Here is a 24,274-nt window from a genome sequence, read left to right as displayed (position 1 = left end):
TATGCCTCTAACACATATTAGCTGTGGGACCCAGTTATTTAACTATCCTGGGCAGCATATAACTCAAGACTTTAGTTGCATCGCAGAGACTCAGCAGCATTGATTTTAAGTAGGAAATTATTGTAAAAAATTATTATATTAAGTAGGAAATAATAATAATAATAATTTTTATATTGAAATGCATTTATACAAGAGGTAAATAGTTGTAAAACAAGTTTATGACCATAGAATTAAAATTATTATTAATTGAAGCATAAACTAAAACAATTAAAGCATAAATCTGGTTAAGAGTAACTATAACAGCTTATAATTTATAATAATGTATTTATATAGCACTTTTAAGACTGGCAAAACATTTTATTTGTATAATCTCTGTTTTGTGAGACTCTTGCAATGTCAAACCTCCTGAAGGCAAAGGGAATTATAATCCTTTTCCTTGTCATCAAAACAGTTTTTGACCAAGATGACCTTTTCCAGTTGATGTAGAACTTTTTGAAATGTTGTAGCCTATGAAAAAAATGTCAGCCGTAAACTAAGTAAATAAATAGAGAGAAGGGTTGGGAGTTGGTATAATCAGGACCTGTCTCACAACTGGAAGGTTTGAAGATGTTGAATATTAGAGGAAAAGAATGTTCTGTATAAACAGTCAGGGAATGAGGAAAAGCACAATGTGATCAGCTGGCTTATTTCACTAGAAGGAGATTTTTTTTTTCATTAAGCTACTTTCAGGACAAGACTTTTCATGGTTTTGTTTCTGTTTCTTAATTTTTAAATCCTTACCTTTTGTTTTAGAGTCAATATTGTGTATTGGTTCCAAGCCAGGAGATTGGTAAAGACTAGGCAATAAGAATTAAGTGACTTGCCCAAGATCACACGGCTAGGCTATGTCTGAAGTCTGAAGATTTGAATCTAGAACCTATAGGGCCTGACTCTTAATCCACTGAGCCACTAGCTGGCCCTATCTTAAAGTTTTAATAAAACTTATACAATTTTAAAAAGAAACTCCAGTTATGATGGCATTTGTGTTTTTCTTGCTAACTTGTGTTTTGAGTGTTTGGTGTTAGACTGTAGCTGAATGTGGCATTAATAATTCCACGCTGCTGTTTTTTTTAATTTTTGGAATCCTGTATGGAAAAAGCACCTTCCTCATGAGGGTACCTAATAAAAAAAGAAGAGTTGATTATAACTTTTCTACAATAATGCAGAATGGATAAAATACTAGTCATAAGTCCTGAGGAAAACTATCCAAGACTCATTACTGTCTTTTATTTTATTTCCAGGCCTGATAAAGCTTCAGAATGTAACCGATCATGGCACTTTGATTTAGATGAGATCAAGGTATTGCTTTTTAATTTATCTAATGAGAGTCAGTGCTAAACTGTGGTCTGACTAGAATGGTCAGTCTTGATTTTTTCTTTTTTTTCCCCAACCTTTACACTCCATTTTAGAATCAATACCAGGTATTGATTCCAAAGCAGAAGAATGGTAAAGGCTAGGAAAATGGAGTTAAGTGACTTGCTTAGGGGCACACAGTGAGAAAGTATCTGAGGCCATATTTGAACCCAGGACCTCTTCAGGGCTGGCTCTTATCTACTGAGCCATCTAGTTTCTCTTTTGTCTTATTAACAGTGTTTTTAGAATTAAATTTTCTGCCTGAATTTGTAGCTGTCATCAATCTGCTTACCAGGATTGAACCCTAAAGATTTTGTGGAATGTTTTTATTAATGAATTCTAAAGTAAATATGGAGGCAGTGGATGGAGGACCAAGCTAGGAGTCAGGAAGACCCGGGTTCAAATTTGGCCTCAGATACTTCTTTGCTTTGTGACCCTGGTGCAAGCCACTTCATCTTGTTTGCCTAGCCCTGTTTTAAAATTGTTACTAGGACATAAAGTAAAACTTAAAAGAGAGAGAGACAGAGACAGAGAGAGACAGAGACAGAGACAGAGAGAGACAGACAGACAGAGAGAGAGAGACAGAGACAGAGAGAGAAATAGAGAGAGAGAGAGAGAGAGAGAGAGAGAGAGAGAGAGAGAGAGAGAGAGAGAGAGAGAGAGAGAGAGAGAGAGAGAGAGAGAGAGGGAGGGAGGGAGGGAGGGAGAGAGAGAGGGAGAGAGGGAGGGAGGGAGGGAGGGAGAAGGTTGGCTTGGGCCGAAATAACTGAATGCTTTTAAGTTTGGGAATTGCTTTCTGTCTATGTGATATTTGTATTGACATCTTTTTCTCACTTAAACTGTTTTGACATTTAGGCAAAAATCTTAGAGCTTAAGATCTACTCCAATAAATTAGTAAATCAACAAGCACTTATTAGGCACCTATTATTTGTGCTATGCTAGGTGCTGGGAATACCAAGGCAGTCTCTGCCTTGAAGAAAGTTACATTCTGGAATGATTCATTAGAAAAAGTCCTAACTGTCTGGTCAGAAGAACTGGGTCAGAATTTCCCCTCTGATGTTCACCACTTGGGTGACTTCAGGCAAGTCACTCCATCTCCCCCAGCCTCAGTTCCTGCATCTGAAAAATGAAGAAGTTGATCTGGATGGCTTCTGAGGTCCTTTCCTCCTCAGGCTTTATGCTCCTGTGCTTTCCTGTGCTGAGTGGATTGTGTGTTGTAGAAAAAAATGGTGGACTTGTAATCACTGGGACCTAGACTTTGTCCTTCATCATCACTCTGCACTATGGGATGTAAAAAAAGGACAGCCTTTCTGTCTTCACCAACCCAAACCTTTGTCCTTTACTATCTTTGTTGCAAAACCTAAAAGCCACTCTTTTGAACTTCTGTTTTTCATTTGATACCCTGAGTTGGGTTATCATCTCTTCTTGCTTCTGGGGATAGTGGCTCTAGCTATTAACAGCTCTAAATTGGGGAATAGAATTTTGAAATCCAGCTTTTAGTTACTACTGAAATTTAGCATTCAGATAACTTCTCAGATACTAAGTAGGAGGAATAATGACAAAACCTTTTGTATCCCTTCATGGAAATAGCTTAGCTATATGGAGGTACCCATTTACCAAATTTCCCTTCTTGGTTTTGTGTCACTAAAAGATGCATGGATTTCTGTCTCTTTTCATTAAACAGGATCTTTTACCTGACATGAAACATTTCTGGCCTGATGTAATCCATCCATCTCCTAATCGCAGCCAGTTCTGGTGAGTCCAAATACTTTAAGAACTCTTCTTGCCTCTTAGAAAACAAATTACAATTAATTTGAAGGAAGCACAGATAGAAGAATCTACCTCCAAAGTTGAGAACTTTGAAAATGCCGTATAGAAATGATTATCATATTGCTTTTTCATTTATTTATTTACTTATTCATTCATTCATTTATTTGTTTGTTTGTCTTTACCTTCTTGGTATCAGTTCTAAGAAGGAAGAGCAGTAAGGGCTAGGCAATTGGAGGTTAAGTGACTTTCCTAGGGTCACATAGCTAGAAAATATTTGAGACCAGATTTGAACCCAGGTAGGGCACTCTATCCACTCTACTACCTAGCTGCCCTGTTCTACTGCCTTTTGAGTGACTTTTTATATTAAAAAAAAGAGAAATTGAATTTACTTTTTATAATCTTTTGACAACCTTCTATCTACTATGCCATGCTGTCTCTAACTATTGCATATTATTAGTCTCATGCAGTGATTACATTATTTTTATTTCTTTCACTTATATTTTAGTTCGTTGGTTAATGGTGCAGAATATTTAAATGTCAACAAAAATTTGACTTCCTATTAAATAGGAAGAAGATTATTCTGAAAGAGAATGCTGCTTTCTTGAAATTCTCCTAGGAATAAGATAAAAGTGTTCATGAAAAACATGCTCTCATGTTTGAATCATTGAAAAAAGGTGGCTGAGTTTAATATCTAAAATTTTAAAAATTTAAATTAAGCCCCCTAAGGTTTAGAAATCCCTGTACATTGTGGAAATTAAGAAAGACCCTTTGGGTTTTTTTTGTTTTTTTTTTTAAAGAAAGACCCTTTGTTACAGTTAAACAAATGTTTTGGAGTCAGAGATGCTAGGTTTGAAATTTGACTCTTGCAATTTGTGTGACTGAGCAGATCAGATAAATTCTGGGCCTCAGTTTCCTCATCTGCAAAATGAAATGTGTTAGACTAGCTTCCTTCTAAGGCCCTTTCCAGTGTTACATCTTTGCTCTAACTGTGCCTCGAATATCTGTTAATTTCAAGGTAACTTTAAAAATAATTGCTTTAATAAAATCATGCCAAATCTTTAATATCCATTAGAGATTAAACCTAATATTCTCTTTGTTAAATTATATTGGCTGAAGGCAAGATGCCTCTTTTATTTCCCCATTCCAAGTTCTGTATTTCATAATGCAGACAACAACAAAAAACAATTTTTTTTTTGCCAAGATGAAGTTCATGAGTTTTTTCAAAGGCAAATTGAATCTGAAAGTATTTCTTTGGAAGATTGGCAGGAAAGGCCAACCATGGAAGACAAACATGGTCTCAGATCCTTAATAACTGTGTGCTCTTGGGCAAGCCATTTAGTGCTTTTTACCTCAGTTTCCTCAGCTATAAAATGAGCTGGAGAAGAAAATGACAAACAATATCAGTGTCTTTACCAAAAAAAACCCAAGTGAGTCAGGAAGAATAAGATACTACTTAAATGATTAACTAATTATGCTGTTTAGTTGAGAGACTAGTGTGATATTAACTGATAATACAACTATTAATCGATCAATCAGTACTATGTTCTAAGCACCATGGTAGACCCTGTTATGGTTAATAAAAATATATGATTCAGAGTAGCGTTTTGTAAAAAGTTCAAAATGACTCTTAATATTAAGATTCATTTAGTAAGTTACAGCTTTCTTATATTTTGTTTTTTTCTGGTACTGAGTAAAAGAAGTAAATCTGAAGATCTACCTGAAAATTAGTAATCTGTCCATCAAAGTCTTACAATTTGGATTTCTTGTTATTACTGGCAGGGGACATAATTATGTAAAAGTTACCTTGCAAGAAAAATATTCTGCTGTGAAATATTTTCCTACTTAATTTCATTTGACTTTACTGAGAAAAAAAGCTATCTTTTGTTCAAAAGACATCTTTATTTTTAAGAATGTTAAGAAATGTATTTAGACTGTCAGTTCTTCAGTACAGGGACAGCTAATCAGGAAACTAATATTTCCATTTGGAAAGATTTTGTTTTTTCATTTTCCATTTCACGTGACAGTTAATTTTTATAAAATAAAAATAAGATTATATAGAATTAGGCTTCTTGAAGCAACTATTTTATTTTTGTCTTTGTATCTTCACTAATCAAATCATAGGTCTAGAGTACCCCTACTCTGTCTAAAAAGTTCTTGTCTATTTAGGATAGAGCCTCACAATTGGTATTTAGCAAATGTTCTTTGAACTGATGAAGTTATGGACAAGTCGTTTTTAAAATTTCTACATCCTCTAAATTTCCCATATTCTTCTCTCCCTAATCCTTTCAGAGACCCAACTCAAATTAATACTTTTTAGAAATTTTATTTAAATTGATGTAAGAAAATAATTCAACAAAGTTGATCAAAATATTGAAAAAAAATAACATGATATGCCATGTTCCACACCCTTTGACCCCTTCTCCCTCATACCTCTGAAAAAAAGTGGGGGGAGATAAGTAGGTATCTTCTCATATCTTTTATTTTGGGCCCAGTCTATTCTTTATCATTCTTAACATTAATTTTTTATTCTTTTGACTTTTAATAATATGATATAATTTGAACAAGAGAGAGCTGTAAAGAGATTCAGTAAAGTCAAATGAAATGAAGTAGGAAAATATTTCCCAATGCGGTAAAAGTTTTACAGGGTCGAGTTCACAAAATTATGCCTTTGGCCTTACAACACTTAAGAAACCCCAAAGTAAGACTTTGGGGGACAGAATTAGTCATTTTGAGGCATATTTTCAGATTTAATTCTTCCACTTAACACAAGAAAAAACAAAAACATAAGAAACTGCAATCTACTATTGAGTCTTAGAAAGTTAATAATCCAAGCTTTTTGTTCTTTCCTTTTACATTGTTATAGTAACTGTTAATATTATTTTCTTGGTCTTTCTTATTTCACTTTGTGAAACTCATATCAGTCTTTCTTGACTTCTCTGTAGTCATCAATCTATTATTTTAAAACACTTACCACCTATATTAGTATTAATTACTAAGACAGAAAAGCAGTTGGGATTAAGTGATTTGCCTAGAGTCATATGGCTAGAAAGTGTCTGAGGCTAGATTTAAACTCAGGTTTTCTCAACTCCAGGTCTGGTGCTCTATCCACTGTGCTACCTATTAAAAAAATAATATCCATTTATATTTACATACTGCAATTTATGTAGCCATTTCCTCTTTGCTATTTAATAAGACTAGCAGAAATTAGTTATGAAATCTTAAATGATTTTGAGATATTCATGCACTCACACATAATTATAACAATAACAAGAGCTTCTAATATTTTAGGGTTTGCAAAGAGTTTAACATGTTCTCATTTACTAATAACAAATATAATAAATACTGGAAAGCAATTTCTGTGCTCACCCTGACTAGTTATTATCCCAATTTTATAGATTAAGAAACTGAAGCTCAAGTGACTAGCCTTCGGCCACACTGTTAAAAGTGTCAGAGGTGGGATGCAGACATGTTCTTGTGACTGCAAGTCCTCCAACAATCCTTGTAAACAGATTTATTTGCAGTCTTTGTAAAACAGTGGATTAGATGCTGTCTAAGGTGCCATCTATTGCTAACATCTTTTGATTCTGTGAGCTGCTATGGAAACTGCTTTATGTTACGTGATCTAGCTACACATCTTTTCTTTTACCCGTCCTTCAAAGTGACATTTTCTCTTTAGGGTTAAAGGAATTCTTAAAACCAATGGCAAATGTAGCAAAATGGGTCACTTTGGATTAGCTCCAACCATGAATTCATTTTTATTTTAGACTTTTATTGTGGTTACTTCATGGTGTGATGTTGAATAAAACCCAAGGCAACAGTATCTCATGCGTGTTCTGTTTACTTCAAATTAGAATTTATGGTGAGGCTTGAAGCTTTTGCAGAGCCAGATAAATTTTGATTGTTGAGCCAAACATGAAAAACTGACTTTGTTTTTTACACAAAATATTGCATCTCTCCCACCTCTATTTGTAGAGGCAGTTCAGTCTCTCCCTATGGCATCTACTATTTCATCTTTGATTTGAAATCTTCTCTTTCATCAGTTTCTTATGTCACAGTTATATCCCATTATATTAATATACCACAATTACTGGTATATAATATCCCTAATTGATTGACACCTCCTTGGTTTCCAGTTCTTTTCTTTTGTTCTTTCAAATTATTCCTTCAGGTTCAGGAAGTTTGTTTTAATTATGACTATTTCCTCCTTGATGTTATCCTCCCTCTTTCTTTTTTCTGTGACTATTCTCTTATAGTATCTAACTTCAGATATGGATATGTTGTGTGCACATACACACACATACACATTTATATATAGGCATATTCCCTTACATGTGTATAGATGTTATAGTTTATATACACACATATACTCTTTTACCTCTTTTATCTTTTTTTTTTTAAACCCTTACCTTCCGTCTTGGAGTCAGTACTGTGTATTGACTCCAAGGCAGAAGAGTGGTAAGGGCTAGGCAATGGGGGTCAAGTGACTTGCCCAGGGTCACACAGCTGGGAAGTGTCTGAGGCCAGATTTGAACCTAGGACTTCCCATCTCTAGGCCTGGCTCTCAATCCACTGAGCTACCCAGCTGCCCCCTCTTTTATCTTTTTTTAAAGCCTTTTTTTAGCAATATTTTGAAATCTTGTGAATTTAATACAAAATCATGTAAAACAAGTGGTTTCAGTAAGAGGGGAAAATAAACACTTTTGAAGGTATTAAAAAATTTCTGTATTAATTATATGTCAGTAAGTTTATTTTTCTTTTCCCTAAACAATTCATATAATTGTTATGTAGACTATCAAAAGAGAGGGTATAGGAGGAAGAAAAGATCCAGACAAATTTGAGAAAGCACCTACATTTAGGGAATGTTAGAAGGAAGAAGATTCAGTAAAGAGAGCAGGGGGCAGCTGGGTAGCTCAGTGGATTGAGAACCAGGCCTAGAGACGGGAGGTCCTAGGTTCAAATCTGGCCTCAGCCACTTCCTAGCTGTGTGACCCTGGGCAAGTCACTTGACCCCCATTGCCTAGCCCTTACCACTCTTCTGCCTTGGAGCCAATACACAGTATTGACTCCAAGACGGAAGGTAAGGGTTTTAATAAAAAAAAAAGAGAGAGAGCAAAGGAGGAGAGGCAGGAGAGAACAATATCTTGGAACCAGTGGGAGAAATACCAAGAAGGAAGAGACATTCACGACGAAGGCTACTAGAAGCTCTAGAAGATACTGGATTTGCAATGACATCATTGGTTGACCATGGGAAAAGTGGTTTCAGAAGAGAGATGGGAATGATTGCAAAAGGTTGAGAATTGATCAGGTACTATGAAGATAGAATTAATAATTGCAGAATTCCCCTTATTACAGGATGTAGCCAAATAATTTTAAATGAACTGATTCATTATTCATTTGCATTCATTTATCCTTCTTGGGCATGAATGTCTTGAGGCAGCTCAGTGGTGCAGTGGATAAAGCTCTGGACTTGGGTTCAGGAAGACAAGAAATCAAATCCAACCTCAAACATTTGTTAACTGTGTCACTCTGGGCAAATCACTTAATTGCTGTCTGTCTTGGTTTCCTCATCTGTAAAATGAGGATAATAGTACTCCTTTTCTAAGTTTTTTTTGGTGAGGATTAAATAAGTTAATTTTTATAAAGCATTAAACACAAAAATAATAAATAGTAGGTACTTAATAAATGCTTGTTAATTTTAATTTAATTCTTGGGTGACTCAATAAATTCTATTTTCTCTTCTTATGGAAGTGAATAAAGTTAATATCCTATGCTTTTTATGACATGCCAAAGCTCATGACTTAAAATGTTGAATCAAGTTTTTCTTGAAGAAAAATTACTGCTAGTTTGAAGACACTTTAGAGAATAGGTGGGTGGATTGTCTCTTCTTTTGAATTATCATGAACATGTTTATGATGAGTGATCTATGAGGAAGAGAAAGTAAGACTAAATTTTCTTAGGGATTGGATTAGTTATATTATCTATTCATGCCTAGTTGCTGAGAAATGACTGTCTATCCTTACTGTCTCTGTAAAATGCCCTGAATATAAAGTACTAGCTATCTGCATGAGAACACACGACTCACATCTCCTGGTGAATATGTGGGTGTTGGAACAATGGCATTTTTCATGTTTCTCACCCTTAGTCTGTTGTAAATTAAGCAGGCTGTAATCGTAAAAATGAATTGGAACTGATTAGCAATGAAAGGAGAGAAGAGAAAAGAAAGCATTCTATGGGGCTATTGAATGTTATCCCAAGTAGCTTATATGCCTGTGCTTTGGGGGACTTCAAAATTGTACATGTTGTGAGTACTCTGATCTCTTGCTTTGCTGGAGAAATAACCTGTCTGAAAGAGCAGTAAGATGAAATGAATTAAAGTAGAAACAAAATATAAATGTTTTCATCGTGTGTCTGTTCCAATTTTCTGTTCAGGGACTTTTTAGTACTCTTTAATTTGTCTTTGTTTCTTACAGGAAGCATGAGTGGGAGAAACATGGAACCTGTGCAGCCCAGTTGGACTCTCTAAATTCTCAAAAAAAATACTTCAGTAAATGTCTGGAGTTTTATAAAGATATTGACCTCAATAGGTATGTTCTCTCTTCATATTATTTCTGTGTTGTTGCCTTTAATAGCTATAGATTGTTTCTTGCTGAAACCCGATTACCTTTTGTTGTGTTGCCTCTCTTGGTAATTGATGTACTCTATAAATCAAAAGCAAGATGATGTTTTCTGTTCCTGTTTTGTATGACTCCTCTTGTCATATGCCTAGTTTTTTGAGTGATTTGGGAATGAATCCCTTAAGTCAAGTGACACAAAGAAATCAAACCAAAGAAACGGGGATTTGAGTCTCCTCTTCCCTTTATCACCCATTCAAGTATATTTTCAACCAGATTTCCAGAATCTCCTTAGGCATTCATCCTTTGTTCTATATTCTTTGCATTTCTGGGAATTTGGGCTTGAAGTTTTATCACTGTTTTGATGGCTCTGGAAATGAGTAAAACAAAATATGGTCAATACTGTGTGCCTCTGAAACCTAAACAAAAACTTCTAAAAAATATAAATTTTGCAGTAATGATGTGCAAGAAAAGGAAAGATGAATCAGTTTTTGACTTCTACATATATTTTTTTAATTTGGTGATGCTGAAGTACCTCTTGTCCTTGGGTAAATGGTGAAAAATGTATATTATTTTCCTGTAGAGTATTAAAGCAATATTTCTCATGTAGGACCCCAGGAGGGTAACATTTAGCCTTTATTCATCTTCTACAAGGCTACTAGGACTCAAGTAATTTTCCATCTTTTCATCTCAAAAACTACCAAGCTGTATTTAGTGAATCCTTTGAAGGACGGATGTTTCAAAGGAGGAATCAGAGGATCACGAATAAAGTATTAGACTAGCAGTGAAGATGCTTTATCTCTTTTCTCATCTCTAACCTGCCAGTGCCATGTCCCTGTACTGCACTTGTCTCCTCTCAAAACAGGCACAGCAGTATTTGAAATCATACTTTGTATAAGAAGTATTAGAAGTAATTTATGCAAAGTAGCTTTAGCTTCCCAGAATAAGGACTCAATACAGGCTGGCTTCATCTAATGAAATGGTTGCATCTAAAAGAATGTTTATAAATTGGAAATTTGGAACTCTTAAGTACATTTTCCAATGGAAATAAATAATGTAATCAGGGATACTGAGGATTTCAGCCCAGAAAACCTTCAAGGGTAGCTAAATTATTAAATTTTTTTTCTAAATGTCATTTATAACCTTATTTCTCCTGGAAACTGTGTCTCACATTGTAATGCTAATAACACATCTGTTTTACACCTTTACCTCCCCTTGTTGCAAGCTCAAGAACAAGAAGGGGTAGACATTGTTTCCCCAATCTATTCCCTTCCCTTCCAGGAGAATGAAGGTCTTCCAACCAAGTGAATATGTCTGGATATTCAAATTTGGGGAGTTGTGGTAGTAAAGAAAGTGCTTATTTTATCATAAATTTTACCAAAATGTATATTGTTCTTGCCTGAATTTATTATAGTTACTTTATTATGTAATTTACTTCCTTGAAAAATATTTCTATACTTTTTTTTATATTTAGCTAAATAATGCCACAGTCAGTACATATTGAGTGGCCACTGTGGTCAGTATCATCAGCAAAAGTCAGATAGAACTCAGTTCAGAGGTGACCTTACACTTGTGGTAGCTATCTGTGTGACCCTGGGCAAGTCACTTAAATTCCATATACTTCAGTTTCCTCAACTATAAAATTGGAGATATTAATGGCACGTACATCCCAGAGACTTTGAAAGTACTAAATGAAATAATATTTGTAAAGCACTTATTACCACATTGACTGACACATAGTAGGAGCTTAATAAGTGTGTGTTTCCTTCCTTCCTTCCTTCTCTCCTTCCCTGAATCATTCTTCCCACCCCAGTAAAGAAGGAAGAGCTCTGGATTTGAAATAGTCAAAGAATGCTGGAATCCCAGCTTTACTATTTATTTCTTGTGTGATTTAGGGCAAATCATTTAATCTTTCTAAGCCTCAATTTCTTCATTTGTTAATGATGAGAGGGGTTGGACTAGATGACCAATGCCTTAACCTTTTATCCTGTATCAGGAGAATAAAAATAAAATAGAGAACAATTTCTTACTCTTAATAATCTTATAAAATAATTGGGATCCCATGATATCAACCTCATAAGTAACCACCTTCATGTAGCATAAATAGCAACTTATGTTTGGTGCAGAATGTATATTTTAATTTTATTTATTTTTATTCTACTGTGTGTTTTTTGGAGCAAAGGGGAGACCTCAAAACATCCCTATGGATTGATGAATTTTTTAGATGCTTATTTCCCTGGTTTGTCTTTTATGTAATCACTCACCTACCATAAAAGGCACCCTGCTTCCTTTATATTCTAACAAGTATAGTCACCTCTATCAGTGTGAATCCCAGCTGTTACATGGCTTTTGATTAAGTTTAAATGGAATATCCATCTGTATGGAATTGGATGAAATATTCATTTATAGATGCTTTTATCTGGCAAGGGATTGGAACACATGCTTAGAGATCTGATGCAAGTTTATTCATCATTTAAACAGATTTGAATCACATAAGTTAAATATGGTTGATTGGCAAAAGATTACTTCATATTATTCTCATTTGTCAGAGAATTGCTGTGACTAAGACAAGCTGTATGAATTACAAATAGCCTAACAATGGCTCGGAAACCACAGTCTTCTCTCAACTATTTAAAATATCATTTCTCGATGATAAAAGCAGTTTATAATGAAAGGAACTAAGAACCCTGTATCCATGTCTGGCCTAGAAATGATGCCAAGACAGCAGAGGGATCAGAGGCCAAGGAGCCACTCCCACATGCTGAGTGTCCAGCAAATCTGATGGCTATGGACAAAGGTCAAGGAGATAATATTGATTTTTATCTGATTTCATTGAAATCAAGAGGATAGACCATCTTCTTCTGCATTTACATGTCCTCCTGCATCCAAAACTGAGGTGAAGACAGGCAGAGAACAGATCAAGTGTCTGAGAGCCTCAGTTTACCTTAGAGTAGACTGTATCCAGTGCTGACAAAGAATAGTGCCTTCTTCCACGTTTATAGCTTTAATAAAGGGCCATTAGGGTAACCGAGCACAACTGTGTTTTTAGCCCTTGCAGATGTAACCCTGTTATAAAGTGACATTTCTAACAAGAAGGTACAAGAGAGAAAAACCTGGCTATATTTTTCATATTTTATGGGCTCTAATTCATTGTATATATGTTAGGTGATTAGAGAAGCACCCTAACTCTGAATCCATTAGATAATAATATAGATTTCATTGTGGAAGGATATAAATAGGTTATGGAGTTCAATCCCCCTCATTTCACAGAAGAGGAAATTGAATATATGGGAGCTCGAGTATTCCCTGGTCACACAACTGATGAATGTCAGAGGCAAGCATGAACCCAGCTCTTCCCACCTTCCATGCCCAAATCTCTAACCATTATCCCACTCAAATATAGCCTCTTCATTTTACAATGAAGGTGGATAAGGAAAGAAAATAAGACCCAGAGAAAGAGGAAGGGATTTACCAAAGTTAACATAGCTAAGTAAGTTGTAAAGGCAAGATTCAAACCTACATCTTTAGACTTTAACTCCATCATTCTTTCCACTGCCTTACTGTCCTTCTTGTCTCAGAGTGACTTACTACCAGAAATGATTTTGATATAGAAAATAAAGCTCTTGGGGTTAGGTGGAGGTGGAATACGGTAGCACCTGCCTATAATTCCAGACAGTAAGGAGGCTGAAACTGGGGAAACACTTGAAGTCACAAATTCTGAGTGGTGAGAAGTGAGGGAAGAAAGAAGGAAAGGAAGAAGGAAGGAAAAACAAGTATTAATATTTGCTTCTTGGTAAATAACTTGATTAGACTGCATCTAGAGTATTCTTGTGCAGTCTTCATTCATTTGATAAATTTTATTAGTTGTGGGGGGAAACCACAAAATGTAACACATAGTCCTCTTCCCTGAAATAACTTTTAATCTCAGAGAACCTGATTGATATATATATATATATATATATATATATACAGAGTGAACTAAATGGGCAAGGCAACACAAGGTGAGTGTCAAATGAGTGATACAGATACTAAGAATTCATGGGAGAGGTTTTAAAGTGATCACTCCAGGCTGGAGTAGTCACAGAAGGCTTCATTGAAAAAGTGCACATTATTTTCTTTGGGATGATAATCTGAGAATCAATGAAAGAGTCGTCCATGGTTGACTACCCCCAGAGTTCAGTGAAGAAATTAATTATATGGTGTTTTAATAAGATTTTTTAGAACAGGCTAAAACTTGGTGCTTTGAAATATTTCAAGAATGAAGGTACTTCAAGGATCAAATTGAGGTTGTCTTAAATCTTAAATCATTTTTTTCTCCTGCAGCTTCAGAGGTTTGACTTCCAAAAGTAATTTAAAAAAAGCAATCCCTTTAAGAACATCTCTTTGTGTATTGTTAAATCAATAAACACATTAATTTTTTTGCTTTATTAATTTATTTTTAACGCATTAATTAATTGCTATGTGCTAAGCAGTAGGGATATAGAAAGGCAAACACAATCCTTGCCCTTGAGGAGCTCACCATCTAATGGATTTCAAACACTAGATCCCAAGTCAGAGGCTGTATCCTAGACATACCTCAGGGCGCAGCTACTTGGTACTTTGGTGACCTCAGAAAACCCATTCCATGGGTCCAGGTTTCAGTTTCCTAAACTGTAAAATGTCTTGGATTAGATGATCTCTATTTAATATATCTTCCAATCCTAATTCCTATGATCTCTTTTTGACTTGTTTATTTGTATATCTTATAAACAAATGAAAAGAAAATATATTTTTAAAATGCATAATACCATTGTTTGTTTCTCTGTTTTTTAAATTTTAGTATACTCCTGAAGTTGGGGATAGAGCCAGAAATTTCATACTACCAAGTACGTATCTTACTTTTAAGTTTCATATTTAACTATATCAAATAAGAAGACCAACAGCCTTAAAAACCATCTCAGCCTTAACCAGGCAAGAACTATGTTTTCTGAGCTGTTCAACTCAAACCTTCTTTCATCTCCTTCTGTGTTCATATGCAAATTTTCATTCTGAGTGTTTTTTTTTCCAGTGGATGCTGAATACAAAATCAAGACTGTTTAAATGATTTAGTGATTACAAACATTTAACTCCTAGGGTTTCATTGGCTTAGATGGATAGACTCTTGACAGTTATTTAGCTTTGTGAAATGAGTCAGATCTTTTGGCTTTGTTTCTGGTGGTTGCATTCCAATTTATAACCATGACCCAATCTGCTCCACTCCAGTATAATCCAACAAGTCATTAGCAAGTGCCTTCTATGTGCAAGACATCATGCTAGGTGCTAGGGATGCAAAATGGGAAACAGGTCCTTCTTACTTTCTACTGGAAGGATTTCATTTTACACTTAGTGCCCATGAAAAAGAAAGGAAGTATAATTGTCCTTTAAACAATTCTATCTGATTACTGCTGATTATGATCCTTACAAGGCTTTCCATTATGATTTGCACTTGTGTCCAGAACCTGTCATCTGGACATCATCATCATCATCATCATCATAGCTAACAATTATGTAGGGTTTACTATATGCCAGGCATTGTGCTAAGCACTTTGAAATTATAATCTCATTTGATCCCTACAATAAATCTGGAAGGTGGGTGTTATTATGATACACATTTTACTGATAAAGAAACTGATGCAAACAGATTAAATAACAAATCTTGACAGGATTGATATCAGCTACTTAATTGATAAGCACGTATTAAACACCTGTATGTCAGACACTGATCTAGATGATGGAATCAGAAAGAGGAGTTTGTATTAGATTCTAAAGGTAATAAGCAGCCAGGAGAGTTTATAAGCAAGATTATATTAACTAAGTGGAAGATCAGTTAGGAAAAAAAAAGAGATACTTCATCAGGGAACTCAATTAGAGGCTATCGAGAGGTGGTGAGGGCTTGACTTTGTGTTGTGGAGGTTGTATGAATAGTGAAGCAGTATATAGAGTAAGAAGCACATAGATAAATAAATATAACTAAATACCTGTTTATTTAAGCTAAGGGAAGGAAGGGAAGGGAATTGGAAAGATCTGATCTTAACCTCCAAAGTCAGAGTACTAAACCCTACTAACTACTTTCTATAACTATCCTTTATTATTATTATTATATTAACTCTTTATATATTAATATATTATATTATATGATTATATAATATAATATAATAATATATTAACTCTTTAATTACTACTTAAGATTAGGGGAGAGCTTGTAGGTACAGGAACAAAGTGCCAAAGGAAGTCTCACAGACTGATGTCCTCTTGGGTCAGGCAGAAGTCCTAGTAGAAATCAGCAGCACACAGGATCAGGAAGGGGAGAAATGGCTTCACTCACAGTCCACCTGTGTGGAGTGTTAACCACTCTCTCTACCACTTCCAGAAGATGAAAACTTGTTTGAAGGAAAGTGCCAGTCTCCTGGCAGCTTAAAAGTCTCCTTCTCCAGAGAGCAACTCCACCAACACCCCTGTCTTCTCCAGAGAGGCCAACTGCCTGCCAGAAACGGACTTCTTCAGAGCTTAGAAATCGTGGCCCTGCTTCTGTCCTGTAGGATCTCCTGCTTTGCAGCAAAGAGCTAATGTTACTTCCTTACAACAATAGAGAGGGGATGGACACAGAATTGAGGAGACTTGATGATTAATGGATGTGTGAGGCATCTTAGGATCATAGCTGCAGAGCCAGAAAAGGATTCAAAGACCCTCTAGTCAAACCCAAATATTTTATTTATATAGAGAGAGAAATTTTCATTTATTTATTTATTTAAAATTTTGTGGTTTTTATTTATATTTTATAGTAAAGGAAACAGGCCCAGGAATTTGACTTGATCAAGGGGATGTAGACAGTAGCAGAAATGAAATATATGTATATCATGGATGGGATATGTGTATATCACTGATAGCAGAATGAAATCTCCATCTCAGATTTAAGTAAACATCAGTTACTAGCTCTGCTAGTAACTTATTGATGGTGTAATAATTTAAAAATATATATAATTATACGTTATTACATATATATAAATATATATATATTATATAGATAATATATATATTATAATTATATAGATATATAATTATATACATGTAAATAATTGGAATATCACCTGGTAGGAAGGACATAGCTAAGGTCACCTTTTATTGTCACAACTGTTTATGTCTTAATTCTGGAAGCATAGTCTCAGCATTCAGCTCTTCCAGGATACCAGTTGAAGTCTCATCTTAAGAATTCTCTTCAGAAGGAAGAAAGGAAGGAACAAACAAAGGAAGGAAGGAAACATGCAATTTGAGCTTATTATATGCCAGTCTTTGGTAGAGTGGATAGGGGACTCAGTGTTCTGGGTCCTTCAGTTTCTATTCTAGACCATGGATTAATGTCTTGTTTTTCTTTTCCCTTTGCATTTTGGATCAATTACTTGGTGGCCTCTCCCATCAAAATAATACCCTCTTTTCTACTTTTTGTCCTAGCTGAATTTTGTAGGATCAAATATTATACATTTCAACTCCATTTAGAATATGACTCTTTCTGAGAACAAATTTTATAGTTTTCCAAATAGTCAGATTATACAAAGCCAAAAAAAAAAAAGAAGAATTCTCTTTAGTTTTCTTTATAAAATAAAGGCTGACCCTATTTTTTTCAGGAAATAAGTTCTCTTATTCTTTCTTCTGTATCCTCTCTTCAAACATCACACAATTAACTCCTTAGAGGAAAGATGACAAATATGTAGCCTTCAAGCCACAACACTGCCAGCTATATAGCAGGAACCAGTTTAAAATGTAAATAGGAAATAGATAACAAATAAAAATACAATAAAACACAGATAATATCTTTTTGTAGTTTTCTAACTCAATATCTCACCCACAGGTATCCTTATGGATAGTTTAGGGGCCTGTTTCTCTTTGCTTTTTTTTCCCTTAGACCCTTAGACTCAATATTGAGTATTGATTCCCAGGCAGAAGAACAGTAAGGGATAGGCAAATTGGGATTGAGTGACTTGGCCAAGGTCACATAGCTAGGAAGTAGCTGAGACCAGGTTTGGGCCCAGGACTTCTCTTGGAGGCCTGAATCTTTATCCATTGAGCCACCTAGCTACCTCTTAAGGACCTCTTTATTATTTGAGTTTGACAGCACTGCTCTAGAGTAAGAGTCTCCTTATAGATTCCTCATAGACAATTAAAACTCACTCCAAGAAATAGTCTGTTTCTTCTTAAAGATACAATAATAGCATTTATGCTGTATGGGAGAATCTGTTGAAGCTGGTGCTATGTGTATGCCATTCTCTCCTTAGAACAATGTAAATTTCCTGATCACAGAAACTAGTTTATTTTCTTTTTCTGTAAAGCCAACACAAAGCACAATTTTGTTTATTTGTTTTGTTTTGTTTTACACATGGTAATACTTTAATAAACTGTAATTGGTTTGAGATGAAGGTCTTACCCCTGGACTCTGCCTTGCTTAAATCCAGTTCTTGAGCAAATCAAGATATTACTCTGCCATTGGTACTCTTCAATAATGAAGGATGAATAACAATGGAAGAACCATCTCTCCTGCTTTTTACAATTGTATGTGTATCTCATGGATATACATTAAGACATTCAGAGCCTAATGGATCCAAATCAAAAGAATGTCAATAGGAACATTAAACTCTTAAGAAATTGATATTCATTAATTTATTTAATTTCAGATTGAAGACATTAAGAATGCCCTTGTAAGCGTATATGGAGTAGAACCAAAATTGCAGTGCCTGCCACCAGAAGAGGTAGATTATATTTTATTTTTTCTTCTCTTCATCTCTATGGAAAACCAAGTCAAGTCTTTCATTGAACTAGCACTCCTAAAGAGACTAAAGAATGTTAGCCCTATTTTCTTTAGCGTAGTTGTCACTAAAATTCTCAAGAACCTGGTGTGTGTGTGTGTGTGTGTGTGTGTGTGTGTGTGTGTGTGTGTTTGTGTGTTTTATATAATTTCTCTTCTCCAGGATGCTTGTGGAAAATTCCATTAGTCTCTTCTACCATTCTAAAGGATATATAACTCTTTAAAGGGGAGCTGGAATCAGAGATTTTTAAAGGGGAGCTGGAATCAGTACTGTTCAGGAGTCAAGTCCAAAGTCATTAGAAGTCACTTATAGTTTTTAAATGCTTTTAATTTTAACTATTAAGTCTTTGTTTAGAGGTTTAAAAGAAACAATCGATAAATGTTAATTTGTGCTTTTTTCCCCCATAGTTATAGCTTTCAGTTTTGCCGTGCTTGTAAGTTATATGTGCCTTCTCATCTGTGGTAACAATTTTTTTTATAGGAACTGAAGTAAGAGAATATTTTATATAAATAACACTAGATACTTACCCTAAACCTTAACAAATTTGTTTTAAAAACTAATTTTATTGATATCTTTTTGTGTTTATATCGCCTTAATTTCCCTCCATATGCTTCTCACTTAAATATTCTAGTAGATTTTCCCATTTTAGTTCAAGTGACTGAATTTTTAAAATGCAAAATTTTTTATGAAAACCTATGTTTTTTATTATGACAATAAATAATAGCTTAAGGAAACAAAGTCCTCCATTTTTAATGGCAATAATTACTTAAAACACATGTAGCAACAGTTTCCATGCAGTTCTATATTTTTACAATTTAAAAAATAATTTCATATATGTTATTACTTTTGGAAGGAGGGGCAAATATAATTATCCCTATTTTATTGCTAAGGAAACAGACTTGGAAAAAATTAAGTTCAAGGTCTCACTGATTAAGTCAGAATCAAAATAGAATTAGAATCTCTCCCGATTCTTGGTCTAGCATTATTTTTTACTGTACTATATATATATATATATAGATATATATAGATAGATATATATAGATATAGATATAGATATAGATATCACATAGATATATATATATATGTACTGTGTATGTGGATATACAGATATATATTTGATATATTGATAAAAATATAGAGATACTTTTAGATGTACTATATAGAATTGTATATAGAGCTAGGAATTTTTAGACTTGGGAACGTGAACCACAAGTTGTACCTGAGACAAGTGTGCCAAAAAAAGGTTTTCTTAACTGAAGAGTCAGCACAAGACTATTCCTACTCAGGGTGTAAAGAGGGCAAGGACAGAGTAGAGAAAGAGCTCCCCCCAAACATCTGGGAGGGAGCTTACAATTTTGTCTTGCCCACCTCCTCATCCCCAACTAGGCACTAAGTAAGTTTTGTTGTGTCTCTTCCCAATTCTGCCTAAATTCAGCAAACCAATCCTAGGTTGGGAAACCTAATTCCCCATCCTAGCTAGGATTCTGTATATTACCTCAGATAATCATTTTAGATGCTAAAATGACTTACTTCTTTTGGAGACAAATAAGAGTTCTTGTAAGTAAAAAAAAAAAACATTTGTGATAAAATAAAGAGAAGCTCTTTAGTAGATATGATTTGCTAAAAAAAATTATTGTATGAAATAAGTAAAATAAGTGCTTTCGTGTTTGATTTTTAAAAGCTTTTTATTTTAGAATGGAGTGCTTTGATAGTGAATTTAATACCTTTTCTTCCCCATAATTATTTTATGGCATTGAACTGGAACTTTGATTTCCCAATTAGTTTAAGTGGTAAATAGTTCACAAAGGGCTTATTTGGCCAGATGGTCCAAGAAAAAAAAATTATGCATGAGTGAATGAGTGTAAATGTATTTTTTTGTGTATACAAACTTTACTCTTTTGTGATAAGATTTTAATGCACCAAAAATATTTAAAATTTCTCAATAACATAATTCAAAATATGCTTTGGTGCTTTAACTTTAGTATTTTACCTCAAAACCAATAGCTGATAGCCAGCCTTCTGGTGTTAAGCCTCATTCCACTTACCAAGGGCGGGCCTTGAAGGACAGACAATATGTCCATAAACATTCCTCCAGTTTGATACAGGCCTTACCCAAGTTCTTTGCGGTTATAATTTAGGAAGCATCAGGATGGGACTTCACTGCATGATCCTTACATTCTCTAACCAAATTAGTAAAGAAAGAAAGAATTTGTCATTAGGGAGATATAGATTTGCTCTGCTACCAAATAACTGAATTATTTGTAGTAAGTCAGTCAGTAAACATTTACTAAATGTTTACTATTTGCCAGGCTCTGGGTTAAGTGGGGAGACAAGGAGTAACAGAAGACAATTCTGTCCTTAGGTTACTCACAATCTAATAGGAGAGTTAACAAGCAAATAAATTTGTATAAATACACTATGTATGATAAAAAACAGGAAATACAGACAGTCCATGCTTTATGTAAGTAGATCCTTCTACAGTCTCTCTCTTAAGTCCCTGCTGCCACTTCTGCTTTCACTTAGAGACGTTTGGTTTTTTTAAGTTGATTTTTTGTTTTGTTTTGTTTTGATGGGAATTGGGAGGCCAAGACGTTCCTAGGAGTGGGGAAGACTGAAGAAAGAATTGTATTGTATAGTAAAGTTAATGTAAAGTTTTTTTTTAGTGTGTGGATATCTTTCAGAATTCTTTACATATACAGTTGAATTTGCATAATTTAAATAAAGCAGGAATTACCTGTAATTAAAAGAGGGAAGGTACTAGAAATACATTGGATTGGGAAAGGTTTCCTATAGAAGAGGGGATTTTATTTAGAAGGAAGCCAGAGAAGTCAATAGGTATTGATGAGGAGAGAATCCTAGGCATGGGAACAGCTAGAGAAAACGCCCAGAAATGAAGAGATAGTGTTGTTCATGGAGCAGCAAGAAGGCCAGTGTCAATGGAAGAGAGTAGACTGAAAAGGTTATGAAGGGCTTTCACTGCCAATCAGATCCTGGAGGCAATAGGGAGCTCCCGGAGTTTATTGAGTAGGGAGCTAACATGGTCAGACCTACACTTTTGGGAAATCACTTCGGTAGCTGAATAAAGGATGAATTGGAGTGGGAAGAGGCTTGAGGCAGGCAAACCCAATATTGGTCCAAGCATGAAGTGATAAATACCTGTTCCAAAGATGTTGCAGAGGTGAAATAAAGTCTTTGGCATCATTTTGGATATGGTGGGGATGACTCTTAGGTTGTGAACCTGAGGACTTAGGAAATGATGCTGCCCTCTCTGGTAATTGATAGGACAGAGGGAAGATTTAGGGGGGGAAATAATGAGTTTTATTTTGAACATACTGAGTTTATAAGATGACTAGTGAATATCCAGTTTGAGATGTCAGAAAGACAAGTTGGATGAGAGACTAGAGGTCAGCAGAGTTTGAGCAGATAGGTAGATCTGGAATCATCAGCCTGTAGATAATAATTAAATCCCAGGGAGCTGCTAAGATCACCAAGTGAAGAAGGTCTAGAGGGAGGAGAAAATAGAGTCCAGGATGGAATGGTAAAGGATCCGATAAAGGAGATCAAGCAGGGAGAACCAAGGGAGAGTGGTTGTCCCAAAAACCTAGAGAGAAAAGGTTATCATATAATACATATATAACCCAGTGGAATTGCTTGTCGACTCTGGTAGTGGGGAGGGAAAAGGGGAAGGAAAGAACATGAATCATGTAACCATGGAAAAATACTTAAATTAAAAAAAAAAATTTAAGCTTATCATAGTAAAGAGGGTGATTATCAGTATTCAGCTGCAGAGAGGTTAGGAGGAATGAGGATTGAGAAAAGGTCATTGGATTTGGCAATTAAGAGATTATTAATGATTGCGAATTGATTAACCCTTGGCTTCTATTTCCTCACCTTGAAAATCAAGTGATGATAGAACTAGATAATCTTTAAGGCTTCTTCCAGTCCTAACATTCTTTCATAGGGTCACAGATTTCAAACTGTAAGAGCTGTTGTACAACCACAAAGAATCACACAGCTAATAAGTGTTAAAAAGTAGGATTTAAAGCAAGAGCTTTCTAATTCCAGGTCCAGTGCCCTCTCCACTAAACCATGTTGATTCTCATGATGTCATATGATTTTTTTGGGGGGGGGACAAAAACAAGGTTGTTTTTTCTCAAAACAATGTCTTTTTTAATTTCTAGGAAGAAGAAATACAAATACTTGGTCAAATTGAATTCTGTTTCACCAAAGATCTACAGTTGATAAATTGTACTGACCCAAAGGTATATGCTCCCTTCCTGCAAGATGCATTGTTGACTGATGAGACTCCCATGAGTCTTGGACTCTATGTCTGTAAAGATGGCCCAGTTTTCTATCCCCCTCCAGAAAAGACCCACCTTTGATAATTTGGAGGATTAGAAATAAATATACTGTGACAAAACAGTCCAACCAAATACATGTTTATGTTTTAAATTTAGTTCACATTCCTAGTGTGTTACAAAGGAAATAGAGAAGAAAGAATATATCACAAATCTGAAAAGCTACTTTTTAAAAAGATAAAGTATACAAAGTTTGTGTTTGCTTTCTTAACAAGAAGAATGGTTTAGAAACAAAAAAGGGTTTATAAAAGTCTTAGCAAATTATGTTTATATTTGCTATGTGATAATTTGGTCAGTTAATGTAGAGTGTTTTCCTCCCAGAATAAATGGGACCTTTAGTCATATGGAGTCTCTTTTCTTGCCCACTGTGAACTTTAGATTACTCCACTCTACTTAGTCTAATAAAAACAGGAATGTCTACACCCATACTTAAGGATTTAGTATTTAGGAGGATGGCTTATGACAGACATGTGCTAGCAAAAGACAATTCAGAAACAACTGACAGACCCCTGGGCTGTCCTAAGTCAAGTTTAAGCTACCATTGGTACATGGAGATGCAGGAAAGTGATGTAAAAACCGCCTATGTATTTCACATCACTTCCTCTCTCCGGCCTCTTGGATGGCGGAGAGGTGGCTGGCGTTAGCATGCTGAGTGTTTTGGCATCTTGGCATGGCGGCAGCTATTATCTGGTTTGGCGATGAGTTTTCCTTGATACTATTCTGGAAGAAGTTGAGTAGCCTAGTTCAGGTGAGGCATCTTAACTGAGCTCTCTCGGAGTTTAGGCTGATTCCTTTCTCCTTTACCTTCCAAACACTGTCCTCTTAGAGAAAGCCTCTAATCTTCAAAGACCTTGTGGTGAAGGACTTTGAACTCTCCCTGGCATAGGCCAGGTGGGAGAAATCCTATACCTTTCCCCTCTCCTTTCTCCTTAATTCCTTCCCTCTATATTAATTAAACCACCATAAATTTCCAAGCTGACTTGGGTATTTTATTTGGGATATTCCCTGGTGTCCAAAATTAATTTAGATTTTTTTTATTTAGGGTCACAACCCTAAAATTATCCTTACATCAGGCATGTTAGAAGGACCACATTGTACATAGCAAATTGTTCAGTCTTCATAGGAGAGTAGCCACCCAGGATGGTTTCTCAGATAAGATGGTGACTTATAGGACTATTTTCTGGTCATTATTAAGTGAGTGGCTTACACCAAAGAGCAAATAATATACTTCAAAATCTGTTCACTTTCCCTGTTCCTCTTGTCATAGCAATATTCTCACCAGTTCTCCTTGCAGAAGAAAAGAATGCTGAGGTTGCAGATTTTTTAT

General features: G+C 35.1%; 1 protein-coding gene across 2 annotated transcripts in view; it reads left to right on the top strand.

Moving 5' to 3' along the window:
* Positions 1–23,289, top strand: part of RNASET2 (ribonuclease T2) — a 112,467-nt gene extending 89,178 nt beyond the window's left edge. For both annotated transcript variants that reach the window (XM_056819015.1, XM_056819016.1), the window contains exons 5-10: positions 1,281–1,338; positions 3,077–3,147; positions 9,633–9,746; positions 14,593–14,638; positions 18,458–18,532; positions 22,771–23,289. In XM_056819015.1, the coding sequence (XP_056674993.1) occupies positions 1,281–1,338; positions 3,077–3,147; positions 9,633–9,746; positions 14,593–14,638; positions 18,458–18,532; positions 22,771–22,971 (565 nt within the window). In that variant the 3' untranslated portion in view covers positions 22,972–23,289. The remainder of the gene's footprint in view (positions 1–1,280; positions 1,339–3,076; positions 3,148–9,632; positions 9,747–14,592; positions 14,639–18,457; positions 18,533–22,770) is intronic.
* Positions 23,290–24,274: the final 985 nt, after the last annotated feature.

The sequence above is a fragment of the Monodelphis domestica genome, chromosome 2 (genome assembly GCF_027887165.1).
Source record: "Monodelphis domestica isolate mMonDom1 chromosome 2, mMonDom1.pri, whole genome shotgun sequence".
Lineage (NCBI taxonomy): Eukaryota > Metazoa > Chordata > Mammalia > Didelphimorphia > Didelphidae > Monodelphis > Monodelphis domestica.
Note: the sequence above shows the minus strand (reverse complement) of the source record. Positions and strands in the feature narration are given on the sequence as shown.